General features: G+C 54.0%; 2 protein-coding genes across 2 annotated transcripts in view; one reads left to right on the top strand and one right to left on the bottom strand.

Moving 5' to 3' along the window:
• OPHN1 (oligophrenin 1) overlaps window positions 1–6749 on the bottom strand; it is a 51955-nt gene extending 45206 nt beyond the window's left edge. Inside the window, exon 1 of the mRNA XM_059482793.1 lies at window positions 6596–6749. Within this exon, the coding sequence (XP_059338776.1) occupies window positions 6596–6749 (154 nt within the window). The remainder of the gene's footprint in view (window positions 1–6595) is intronic.
• Window positions 6750–7180: 431 nt separating this feature from the next.
• On the top strand, window positions 7181–11069 carry YIPF6 (Yip1 domain family member 6). The gene is made up of 7 exons (XM_059483048.1): window positions 7181–7243; window positions 8027–8155; window positions 8704–8782; window positions 9080–9122; window positions 9758–9883; window positions 9974–10131; window positions 10807–11069. The coding sequence occupies exons 1-7, from the start codon at window positions 7205–7207 to the stop codon at window positions 10923–10925; spliced, it is 693 nt and encodes a 230-aa protein (XP_059339031.1). The 5' UTR covers window positions 7181–7204; the 3' UTR covers window positions 10926–11069.
• The last annotated feature ends 1381 nt before the right edge of the window (window positions 11070–12450 follow it).

Raw genomic sequence — 12450 nt, 5'->3', positions numbered from 1 at the left:
GATGGGAATGTGCATCCCTCCGGATCAGGATGGGAATGTGCATCCCTCTGGATCCAGGCTGGGAATGTGCATCCCTCCGGATCCAGCTGGGAATGTGCATCCCCTCAGATCCAGCTGGGAATGCGCATCCCTCCAGATCAGGATGGGAATGTGCATCCCTCCAGATCAGGCTGGGAATGTGCATCCCTCCAGATCAGGCTGGGAATGTGCATCCCTCTGGATCCAGGCTGGGAATGTGCATCCCTCCGAATCCAGGATGGGAATGTGCATCCCTCCGGATCCAGGATGTGAATGTGCATCCCTCCGGATCCAGTAGTACAGGAATGCACATCCCTCCTGATCCAGCTGGGAATGTGCATCCCCCTGGATCCAGGTGGGAGTGTGCATCCCTTCTGATCCAGGCTGGGAATGCGCATCCCTCTGGATCCCCGTACAGGAATGTGCTTCCCTCCAGATCCAGGCTAGGACATGATGCCAGCCTGTCCTGCACCAGCTGGCACCTCCTGGGGGGCTCCTTGACACCATCAACCTGACCTGCACACTTAGGGGGGCTTTGCCAAGAGCTACCCCCACTCTGGGCACCTCTGCAAGGACTTGGGGGTTTGGATTTGTGTTTCCACATCAAAGGGTCCCCCAATGCTCTGCAAGTCACCACTTCATCCTTGAAGTGTCCACAAGTGTCCCTTGTTCTCCATTCTCACAGCTACAAGGTTTAGTAACATTAATATATCTATTTTTGTTTTAAACATCTCCAGGCTCTTCAAAATCAGGCTTGGCTGGGGGAACAGGCTAAAAAGGAGCAAGAGCAGACTGAGAGAGCAACTGACTTGTGGGCTGTACTTGTATTTATAGACTTTATCTCAGGCTATTCTGCTGCTCTTATCATCACTTGAACAACTCATGACCGTACGTTCACCTGCACGGAGAATTGGGTGACAGGAAAGGACAAGGGGCACAGAGACCATGTCTGAATGTGCCCCAGGAGAAAACAGCCTGGCCTGGGATCACTGCTGCCATGCAGCAGCTGTGAGACACAACACAGGCCAGCATGGACAATGCACAGAACAGAAACAACAAGGTTCCAGAAGCTTTCTCATTCACACGTGTCAGATCCTCAGACAGAAGCTTTATGTGTTTGGAAGACTCATTTAATGCTGAGTAAGGAAAAATAACTGCTGCCTCCTGAACTTCTCCAGCAGTTCCAAAGCTGCTGCATTTTGGTGCTCAGTATCTGTAAATAGTGCTGACTGCTCAGAGTTTTTTTCCATGAACTCACAGTTCTCCAAACCTGTGTTCCTGCCAGGCAGAGCCTCACAGCCCTCACAGCAGCACCTGCCCCTCTGTCCCTGGAGAATGGCCCAAGCTGGCACTGCAGGCTCTCCCTGCAGCCCAGATCCATGGCTGGGCAGCGAGGGATCAGTGCCAGAGCCAGGATGCAGCATGGCCAGGGCGTGCCACAGGTGTCTGGCAGAACACAGCTGACACAGCACTGTCACCCCACAGAGCCAGGCTGGCACCCAGCAGGACAGAAAAGCCTGGGGGCAAGCATGGGATGCCACATCTGTAGTTATCAATGTGCCATCAACAGCATTAGGAATAAAATATTCCAACAATACCTCAAGGAAAAAGCCAGAAAAGCTGAGTCCTCAAACAGTGACTCAAGAGGAAACTCTTAGGTCAGCAGCAGTGCTGCTGTGAGCCGTGGGCTGTGAGACACACAGAACATGGATAACACCCACATCCTCCCAGGGAAGGAGCCAGAAAAGCCAGTAGAAGATGGATGAAAAGCTCCCTGCATGCCTCATGTGCAGCACAAGGAAAAATGCCCTTAAACACATGAAAATGATTTTGCCTTTTGTCCTGGCCCCTGTGCTGCTGCAGGCAGGCGAGTCCTCGGGAAGCATATCTGGGCTGGAAAAAACCATCACAAAATATTGCACATTGGTTTGTTTAAGCTGGAATAAAGCTGGCCCAGAGCCCTCCCACCAGCCCCTGAGCTGGCAGGGACAGGGCAGGCTTGGTGCTGCTGCCAGCCACCCCTGCCCTGGGCTTCCCAAAACAAACCCAGCCCTGGGCATATTTGGGCATGGATGGAGCAGCTGGAATCAACAGGAGCCAGGAGGGAGGCTCAGGAGCTCAGGACTGCAGCAGGGAGGGAGCAAGGGACAAGGAGCCAGGCCTGGGGACATCATGGCACAGCCAAACCATCCTCAGCCACGGGCAAAGCAAACCCAACAGGGACAACCTGCCCAGCCAGGGAGCTGCTCCAGAAGAAGCAAAACCCAGCAAACACCTCCCTGAGCCCCAGAACACAGGGTGGGATCTGCCTCCCAGCTGGATCTGGTAGAGCCTGTGCTGGGCCCTCACTGCTCTTGCCTGCACTGAGGATCAGCTCTGGCGCTGGGGGTGAGTTGGCTTTTGGGAGGGTTTTTGTTCTTTTTTCTGCTATTGTGTTTTAGTGTCTGGTTAAAGCCTGTCTGGTTTAGATTTGCACCAACTGAGGCCCCAGTGCTGTGCTCAGAGCTGGGAGCCCAGGAGCAGGAGCTGCTCCATCAGCAGCTGCAGAGATGCCCTGTGCCCAGCTGAGCTGAGGGTGCTGCAGAGATGCCCTGTGCCCAGCTGAGCTGAGGGTGCTGCAGAGATGCCCTGTGCCCAGCTGAGCTGAGGGTGCTGCAGGGTGCAGAGGCTCCAGGGAGAGCTGGGCTCTGGCTATGGGTGTGATTTAACACAGAGCTGGGAAGTCAGGAGACAATTGTACAAGTTACCAGCTGTAACTGGTGCCCTTACTGGCTGAAATCCCCACTGGGGATGGGGAAGACCAGCAAGGAGCCAAGAAGGGATCACATTATTGCTGGAGGAGAGTGATGTGTTTTCCAGCAGGTCATTTCCCCCTGCTCCTCACTGTCTCATGGCTCAGCTGTCTTTGTGGGACAGGACATTGTCACTGCAGCTGTGCCTCCCAGCAAAGCTGATGCTTGCCTGGAGAGCTGCAGCCTGTCCTGTGTGGGATAGGCTCCTTCCTCTTCCCCATTTTCGAGAAGAGCTTTAGGGTTGTTTGGACAGTCCCCAGGATCTGGCTGTGATGTGCTGCAGGAACAGATTCCATTGCCCCACAGCCTTCCCATGAACCAGGACATGGGGCTCTGGGCAGACAGGCCACTCTGGGTGCCTTCAATCCCATTAAAATAACCTGTTCCAATGCTTCAGTCCCATTAAAATAACCTGTTCCAATGCTTCAGTCCCATTAAAATAACCTGTTCCAATGCTTCAGTCCCATTAAAATAACCTGTTCCAATGCTTCAATCCCATTAAAATAACCTGTTCCAATGCTTCAGTATGGAATTTAAATTAAAATTAAATTAACCTGTTCCAATGCCATGCTGCTTCCCACATACCACAGCATCAAACCCCCAGGCACCACATCCAACAAGAGCACAGAAACCTGTCCAGAACAGGTCTGCCATGCTGGGGGACACCAGAGTTCCCTGAGGGGACAGGCCAGTTCCCACATACAGCACTGAAGATCTGCAGGGGTGATGATGATGATGATGATGATGATGATTATGATTATGATGATGGAGGGACCTTTCCTGGGTGTCCAAGGAACCCCATTTCTGGAGAAAAGCTCACACAGTCCCTACACATTCTTTGTCACTCCATCCTTCAGGATGAAGTGCTCAGACTACCTGGGGAGGCTGGGAAGTGCCAGCACAGTCCCAGGCACTCTGCAGAGCTCCAGGCTGGACAGAAATCAAGTGCAAAACCACAAACACAACATTTGCATGAGAGCTCACAGCTCTTCAAGCTTCAAAGGACAATTTTCACCATCACAGCACTCACAGGTACTGATGAGAAAAGCCTCCATCTGACATTTCTCCAGCTCCATTTGATATTTAATTGGGAGAGAAGATCAAAGACCAGGGGAAATAGGTGGTTTTGCATTATCATACACACAGCTGAGCACAGTGAGCAGGAGAGATTAAAGCACAGAAATAAACTGCAGTAAAGCAGCCATTCTTACAGCCACGGTGATGCCATGGAGCCACAACTTCTGACAAGCCAGTGCCCTGGAGCACGTGCCCTGAGCAAGCTCCTATGTCCCACCATGGCCATGGGGAGCTCTGGGCAGGGACAAGCTGCTGCTGGAGCCGAATCCCCAGGGCCCACAGCAGGTCCTGATCCTGGCCAGCACAAGGGGATGGGACAGACACCTCCCAGAACCTCTCCCTGCCTGACCAGGGGCAGGCCACAGTGGTCTCAGCACTGCCAGTACAACGTGTGGGACCAGCATTGTCACTTGGCACTGCCACTGACTCGCCACACTGCTGGCACAGAAAACAAGGGATGCAGCCAACTTTACAGCAAAAATAATTTCCATTTCTGACTAAAAGCATTATTTTCTATTATTGGCTTTCACACCCAAGAATGCTACAAATGAACAATATTATCCTCTGCTTTAGTAATTTAATTCCCCACTTGGCAATACTGAATACTTTGTCCCCTTGTGGTGTCCTGTGTATTTGTGACAACTCAGCTGCTGGGGGGTGTCAGTACCACACTCAAAGGCAGCACTGGTGGGGCTGTGGCTGCAGGATGACCCTCCCCAGGACATGGCGGGCTGCAGGCCCCTGGAAGAACTTCACCCCTGGAATTTTATTTGCTCCAGCTGGTGACACAGTTAGGTGGAGGGAATGGAACCAGTTTCCCTTAATCCATGAAAGATCAAATGAATTTAAAGCCCCCTAAAGAGCCCCCCTCATTCAGGTAACCTGGTCTTGAACACTTCCAGGGATGGGGCAGCCACAGCTTCTCTGGGCAACCTCTGCCAGGGCTCACAGGGAAGAATTTCTCCCCATTATCCCACTAACTCTGCTCTCTTTCAGTGTGAAGCCATTCCCTGCTGTCCTGTCACTCCATCCCTTGTCCAAAGTCCCTCCCCACCTTTGTTGCAGGCCCCTTCAGGTACTTCACCCTCTCTCCACATTGGATCTCACTCTCCTGATGGCAGCACCACCACTTTAGCATCCCAACAGCTGAGGGCACCTCGTTCCCACCCTGTCAGGGGGCACAGAGGGGCTGTCAGCCGTGGCTGTGTCCCAGTGGACACTGGGATCTGCCAGCTGGCCGTGGTGAGGCCATGCCCAGTGAGTACCCCACATACCCACAGCTCCACATGGGTAGGATTCAGAGATATATCAATTTTTTAAAGTTATCTGTTAACTAAACACAGGGAGCTGATGGAAGCCCAGGCAAGACTGGCCATAGCACCTCCCTGGCAGCTTGCTGGATCAGCTACAAAAACACCCCACAGCATTTCAGGCAAGAAATCCTCATCCCTGGGGGTTCTCAGTGCTGTCTGGGTGTGCTCTGCTCTCTTCTGCTTCTGCCCTTCCTCCCTGGCCAGTCTCCCTGGGCCGGTTCTGCTGACCCAGCGAAATCCCTCACATCCCTGTGCACTACAAACACTGAAAAGGGAAATGGTTTTGAACAAAGTGATGAAGAAAAGCATTTCCATTAGCAAGCGTGTTTGTTTTAATCCCTCTGATTTCCATTTTGCTGGGGGTTTTTCTTTGCCCTGGACTGTGCAGAGATTTGAGTTTTGGTACCCACGTTAGGTCTCACAGCCCCGTGACGTGGGCAGTTTCAGTCACACCAGCTTTTGTCTCTGCTGCTTCCAGATGGGCAAACACGGGCTATTCCAGCCACAGCCTCGATAACAAGGAAGCTCTGAATTATTCTGAACAAAAGGGCAGCAGCTAAACCTATTAACACCAACTGAAACCAACCAGCTGGCAGGAAAACCGCGTGTGACCAGCGTGGATTGTCTGCGTCCCTGCACTGCCCCCATGGATGCTCTGCTGGCCTGGATAACAGCATGGACAACAGCAGAGAATCATGGAATCATCTGGATTGGAAAATTTAAGATCATGGAGGCCAGGGAGACGACACGGGGAAGGTGTGTATGAAGGTGGATCCAGCTGTGGGGAAGGAAAACAAACCTAAGCAGTCAGGACAGTGTCAAACACGTGGGACTCGGCGGTTTCAGGTGACACAACCTGGCCCAGGTGCTCTGCTGATCTGTCAGCACTTCTGAACAGGCGACTCCCGCAAAGTCAACACTGAGATCGGCATTCATTGGGAAAAATGCTCACCGCGGTTTGCAGGATGACAGAACGCCGACAACAATGGGAGGATTTCCAGCAGGGCCCCTCTCATTCACGGGGGTCCCGCAGGGTGTCGGGATGGCCGGGACGGACCCGCCCCGCTCCCCCCGCTCCGGGGATGCGGGATAACGGAGCAGCTTCCCCGAGCGGGGATCACCGGCCCTAAACCAGCCCATCCACGGCAAGGCTCGGCCGGGGTCAGCCCAGCGGCACGGGGGATCCGGCCCGGCCCGGCCCTGCCTGGGGACGGCGGCGGTGGCCCCGGAGGTGGCACTGCGGGGACAGGGACACGCCGGGGGTGGGAAGGGAAGGGCAGCCCTGCCCGGAGCGCTGCAGGGCACGGCCCAAAGGAACTCCAGCCGGAGCCGCGGGCAATGCCCAGGGAACGGGACACCCCGAGCCCTGCCCCGACCCCCGCCCGTCCCGCTCACCGCGGATGGCGGCGATGAGCGCGTTGCCGTCCTTGATCACCTCCTTGATGAACTTGTTGGTGCGCTCCAGCTCCTGCTCGTAGCACTTGAGGCGCTCTCGGAAGTCGGGGCTGTCCAGGTAGCAGTCGCTGAACTCCAGCGGCGGGTGCCCCATGGCCGCGCCTCGGCCCGGCTCCGCCGCGCTGCGCCTACCGAGCGCCGCCGCTGCCGCCGCCCCGGGCGCCCCGCGCCGCCGGCATCCCGCGGGCCCGCCCCGCCCGCCGGCCCCGCCCTCCGCTCCCCGCCCGCTCCCGCTGCCGCGCCTCGCCCGAGCGACCCCCGCCCGCCCGCCGAGCTTCCGGCCGCGCCGCTGCCGCCGGGAGGTGTAGTCCGGGATGAGCGGCCGCCCACCCTCCTAGCCTGGCCCGGCCCGGCACGGTTCGGTTCGGTTCGGGCGCTCCGGGCCGGGCGCTGCCGCCGCCCCCCGGCCGCTCCCAGCGCGCCCCCTGCCGGCGGGGCGGGGCCGGTGCCGCCCGCACGCGTTGCCATGGACGCCCCGGCGGCGGCGCGTGACGCGGCGGCGCGCGGTGATGACGTCAAAGTGGCCTCCACGTCGGCCGGGCGGCCAAGATGGCGGCGGCGGAGGGGAGCGGGGCCGGGGGGCCCCTGGTGAGGGCGGCCGGGGGAGCCGGGGGGAGCCGCGGGAGGGGAACCGGGGAGGCCGGACTGAGGACGGGCCGGGGGCGTTCGGGCTCCCCTCTGTCCCTGAGCAGGGCCGGGCAGCCGGTCAGGTGCCGAGCAAAGGCGCAGCGGGGTCTGGAGGCCCGGGCGGGCGGCGGCTCGTCCGGAGGGCGGGGATGGGGACGAGGAAGGCGACAGGGGAAGAAGACAGGCAAGGGGACAGGGTCGGTGCAGGGCCGGGGACTGCCGGTCTCCGCCGTGCCCTCCGTGGCCCGCCTGGCCAGCGCCTCCCGCCGAACCGGTCGGGCCGTGCCCTGTTTGCCTTCGCCTCCGGGTACCCCGGAGCTTTGTTCGCCCGCGGGCGGGGAGGGCTTCAGCCCGGTTAAACGGGTCCCTGAGCAGCCTCGGTGTGTGCCCTGGCCGGGGGTGTCCGTGTTAATGTTAAATGTTTAATGTTAATTTTAAATGTGGGTACTCGGGGGTGGTGCGGCTGTGCAGCCCTCAGGCATCACCTCCCTTCAAACACGGCTTTTTATTTATTTATTTCAGTTACTGCCGGAGCACAGCACAGAGGGTGGGCTCTGGGGGTGGCAGGGGACAGGCTCACACACACGTGCTCAGCTCTTCTGTCACTGCACACATCGGGCAGGGATAGCAGAACTATCTTTGTTGTATCTCTGAATTCTGAGCAGCTCTGTCCATCCCCAGCCCATCTGAAGTGCACATGAAGATCACGTTTGTGTTTGTTCCTAAAGGTTTGTGCCCATTCAGTTCCCAGGTCTGGCAGATGTGTCCATATCCCAGGACATTCCAGTGGAAGGGGAGATCACTGTCCCTGTGGGATCTCACTCTCCTGATGAGGATTACTCCACGCTGGATGAGCCAGTCAAGGACACAATTGTGAGTCTGAGCCCGTGGCTGGGGTACTCAGAAAACTCAGGTTTTCTGGTGGTTTTGGCAGCTGTTGTGCAAAATCTGTGTTTTTGCACAGCTCTGTACTTCAGCAGGAATTGTTTTAGAACTCATCACATAAAACAAATTCCTGTGGGTCAAAAAGTGTCTGAATTGTGGCCCAAAGTTTCTCTGTGATGCTGAAATCAGTGTGGGCAGAGACCTCAGTGGGAGCTTGTGAGAAACTCTACTATTGAAAGTGTTTTTCATTTATTCTCTTTTCCTAGAGGAGCAAACAAATTGTTGGTTATATTCTGGTGTTATTAAAAGCTACAGTGTTGTGGTTGTTAAAGAAAAGGATGTGATGCTGTGGTTGCTAAGGAGTGCAGGAAAAGCAGTCATTGTTTGTTGCAGAGGATGCTACAGAACTTGTTGGGTTGGATCCTCTCCTGATTTGAACATGGACATCCATGTTCCTTTACTTGTGTCTCTTTGCTTTAGCTGAGAGCTGTAATTTTTATGAGGGGCTAAATGAAAGTGTTTTGTGTTTGTTTCAGATGAGGGACCTGAAGGCTGTTGGGAAGAAGTTTGTCCATGTCATGTATCCCCGGAAGAGCAGTGCCCTCCTCAGGGACTGTACGTGCAGGGGAGGGGGGTTCAGGGGGGCTGAGCACCCTGAGCAGCAGAGCTGGCACCTGGGGTGTCCCCAGGGCTCTGGGGCAGGGTGGGTGCAACTGGCAGCTGCAGCAGCTGCTGGGTCTTGAGTGGATTTTGTTATAGATCATGGGGTAAGATGCTGGATAAGAGAATTGTGAAGCAGTGAGATGTGGCATATGGCACCTTGGGAGTTGGGCAAGGGGCTCTGTCACTCCCAGGAGAGTGTAACTGAGGTGGTTCTGTGCCTTTTGTGATGTGTTTTCCCTCTCCCTGCAGGGGATCTGTGGGGCCCATTGGTGCTGTGTGTCTCCCTGGCTCTGTGAGTATTCCAGGGGAATTTGGGGTTTTGTAACCCAGTGCATGAGGGAAATGAGATGTTAAAAATTACTCATTAATATGTTAAGATCAATTTCATCTGGTCCCTCTCTGTCTTGTGCAAGCACTGCTTGGTTGGGTTCTCTGATAAAAAGTGTTTGTGAGACTTCAAGCCCATTAGCACCTCCTGTCCCTAAATTTAGGATTTAGGGATGAACTCTTCCTGGTCCCCTGGCCTAGGAATGGTTTTACTGAAGGTGTCTCAAGTTATCCTTATCAGCTGTAGTCCTGCATCCTGTAGTTATTCCAGGGTTTCTCTGAGGCTGGTTTGTTCAATCACACACCACTCTGCTGCTTTGAGAGGTACCAAAACTTTGGTACTTTAATTTCCATCTCAGAAGGGAATCAAGCCTGTTGTCCATGGCGTGGTTCCCTTCTGAGTGCTTTCACAGCCCTCAAAATAGGGAAACAAATGGACTGAAATCAGTTCAGTTGAGCCACAACCATTTTTTTCCTGTGCAAAACTGAGGATATGATGAAAATATAAAATGGAGGAAAAACTGTGTGCCTGCTCCAGTCTGGGAAAACTCCATCTGTGTGTTCTCCAGTGCAGCTGTTTCTCCCTGTTCCCCACTCCAGGATGCTGCAGGGTGGCTCTGCAGACAGCAAGGATGATGGAGGGCCCCAGTTTGCCGAGGTCTTTGTCATCATCTGGTTCGGGGCCGTCGTCATCACGCTCAACTCGAAGCTCCTGGGAGGCACCATGTGAGTGTGGGTTTGTTCTGTAGAGCTTCACTTCAAGCTCTGCCCTGCCTGGCCTCACTGCTGTCTCCCTGATGCTGTCTCCCTGTGCAGCTCCTTCTTCCAGAGCCTGTGTGTGCTGGGGTACTGTGTGATGCCTCTGACCGTGGCCATGCTGGTGTGCAGGCTGGTGCTGCTGGCGGGCGCGGGCACCGTCAGCTTCATCATCCGCCTCATCGTGGTGGGGGCCATGTTCGCCTGGTCCACCCTGGGTGAGTCCTCCCTGAGCCTGGGCAGCTTGATCTGGGCATTTCCTGAGGCAGAACCAAGGGGTGATCTAGTCTGAGGTGGCCCTGGGCTGCTGAAGGGCTGTGAAAATAGTTCTTCCAATCTGAAGCTGAAGGGCTTTAGAAATAGTTCTTCCAATCCTTGAGCTGGCAGAGGTTCAGCCTCTGCTTCTACTCCTGGTGATATCCATGGTCATATGCAAATCACCTTGGGCAGCAGGATGGTGATTTAGTATTAAACTCTGTGAGACTGTTGGGTGGTTTATTCTATGATTATGTTATAAATACTCTTAGAAAATGCTGATTTTATAAAGATGCATTTGCATGATTACACCTGCAAGTCTGGCTCTCATTGTACAGTGTTAATCAGTATTTATGGCCAGGCTGGTTGGGGCTTGGAGTAGCCTGGGCTAGTGGAAGATGTCCCCTGGAAGGTGTGGCAGGGGGTGGAACTGGATATCCGTTCCAAGCCAAACCATGCTGTGATTCCATGATTCTATGACTTGTCATTCTGTACAATAGAGAAGTTGCACTTGGTGATTACAGCCCATTGCTTTGAGCAGTGGTTTGATTTTCAGCACAAGTGCAGTGCAGATCCTGGCTGTGAGGGGGCTGTGAGGGTTGTGCTGCTCGTGCTTCACAGGTTTTGTGTCTCTGCAGCATCCACGGCGTTCCTGGCAGACAGCCAGCCCCCCAACCGCAAGGCCCTGGTCGTGTACCCCATCTTCCTCTTCTACTTCGTCATCAGCTGGATGATCCTGACCTTCACCCCGCAGTGAGCACCATCCCAAGGGGCTGCTACACTGACTGGACTTTCTCATGGACACTGCAGTGAATCCTTGGCTTTATCTCCTTCTAATTTATATATAGGGATACTGTAAAAAGGCAGGTTGTGGGATAAAGCCAGAGGGCTGCAAAAAGTGCTCATTTGTGTGTCACTCTTTGTGAAAGATGCTGAGGTCCAGCTGCTGAGGTCCAGCTGCTGAGGGGTTTATTTAGCCCTGTTCTGTACTGGTGTTAAATAAACAATGCCCACTGGGACAGGGATTGTTCCATCTGAGGAGAAAGTGGGAAATCCTGGATTTTCAAGCTGCTGGGAGATGAAGATTTTGCACGACTTGGCAGATTTCCTGCCCGTGCTTGGATTCTCACTGAAGATAAAAATGCCTTATCAAACCATAGAACTTCACTGCAATGATGTGTGGAGAGGAAAGAGATGTGTCTGACTCCTTTTCATTCCCTTCTAGAGTGGTGGGATGTCCACCCAGGCATTGTGGGACTGGGGCTTTCCCAGGAAAGGAGAGTTCAGTCAAAACTCAGTTTTGCAGGGAATTTGAGCTGGTGGCAGGGAGTTGCTTTTGCCCATATCCAAATGTTGTGTGTGTCCATCCCTTCATGTGGCAGGAAAGAAGGTTCCAGCTTGGTGCCTTCAGCACTGCCTCTGTGAGGGGACTGTGGGCTCACTGCAAGCTGCAGACCTGTGACCAGAGGGAACAAAGCTCAGAGTCCTGCAGAAATGCTGAGACTGTAACAAAGTCTGGGCTCTCACCCTGCATTTGAGAAGTGAAAATTCCTTGGGAAGTACCATGAATGTGTATCTATGATAAAAACAAAAAGTTCTGTGCACAAAGTGGAGGTTTTGGGTCTGTAAAACCCTACCAGGGCTTGGGCCCCAAAGTGTTAAAACAGCTTGAAGGAAGGGAAATAAATGGTACTAGAGGTGTTGGTGCTCTGAAGCAGGATGTGAATTCTGCTCTCACCTGCCTCTCTGTGACTGTTCCTTTGGTTGTTCATGGGAACAGCAAAGAAATGTGTGCAAATGTGCATTTTGTTCCCTTGTACTTCCCAGGAGATGTCAGACACTGTTCTGTGGGGTTTTAATTTTGCTTAATACTTTAATAAAAGGGAGGGGGCTCCACCAGTCACTGCTGGTTCATTGTGTACCTCTCCTGGGTACAGGTATGGAAGAGTCAGGTGCATTTTGGCACAGACACTGGGAGCTGGGATTTACTTTGGAACGACAGAAATGATTCCTGTTGTCTGTTGTTCTCATTCAGCAATCCATGAAATATCTGGGGTGAAAAAGCTGCTGTAAAATGTCCTTTTTCCTACATTTGTGCAGACAAACTGAAACTGAGGTCTGTGGGCTCTGCTGAGGTGTGAATGTGCCTAATTTCTACTTCTATGTGCAAGAGCAGTCTGTGCTGTAAACACTGGTAGTGGGTGGGAGCTGGGATGGAAATTGCTGAATTTCAGATTAAAAGTGCATTTTTGCATTAGTGGATAATGAGCTGCTGTGTGTGG

This window comes from Ammospiza nelsoni, chromosome 15 (assembly GCF_027579445.1).
Source record: "Ammospiza nelsoni isolate bAmmNel1 chromosome 15, bAmmNel1.pri, whole genome shotgun sequence".
NCBI classification, from domain to species: Eukaryota; Metazoa; Chordata; class Aves; order Passeriformes; family Passerellidae; genus Ammospiza; species Ammospiza nelsoni.
This window is presented reverse-complemented; position numbering and strand designations above follow the sequence as displayed.

Bases quoted from the DNA above. Each gene is read 5' to 3' on its own strand.
- YIPF6 (XM_059483048.1), top strand. From the start codon at position 7,205: ATGGCGGCGGCGGAGGGGAGCGGGGCCGGGGGGCCCCTG. The intron at 8,783-9,079 runs GTACGTGCAGGG...CTCTCCCTGCAG, and splicing joins CAGTGCCCTCCTCAGGGACT to GGGATCTGTGGGGCCCATTG. The intron at 9,884-9,973 runs GTGAGTGTGGGT...CTCCCTGTGCAG, and splicing joins AAGCTCCTGGGAGGCACCAT to CTCCTTCTTCCAGAGCCTGT.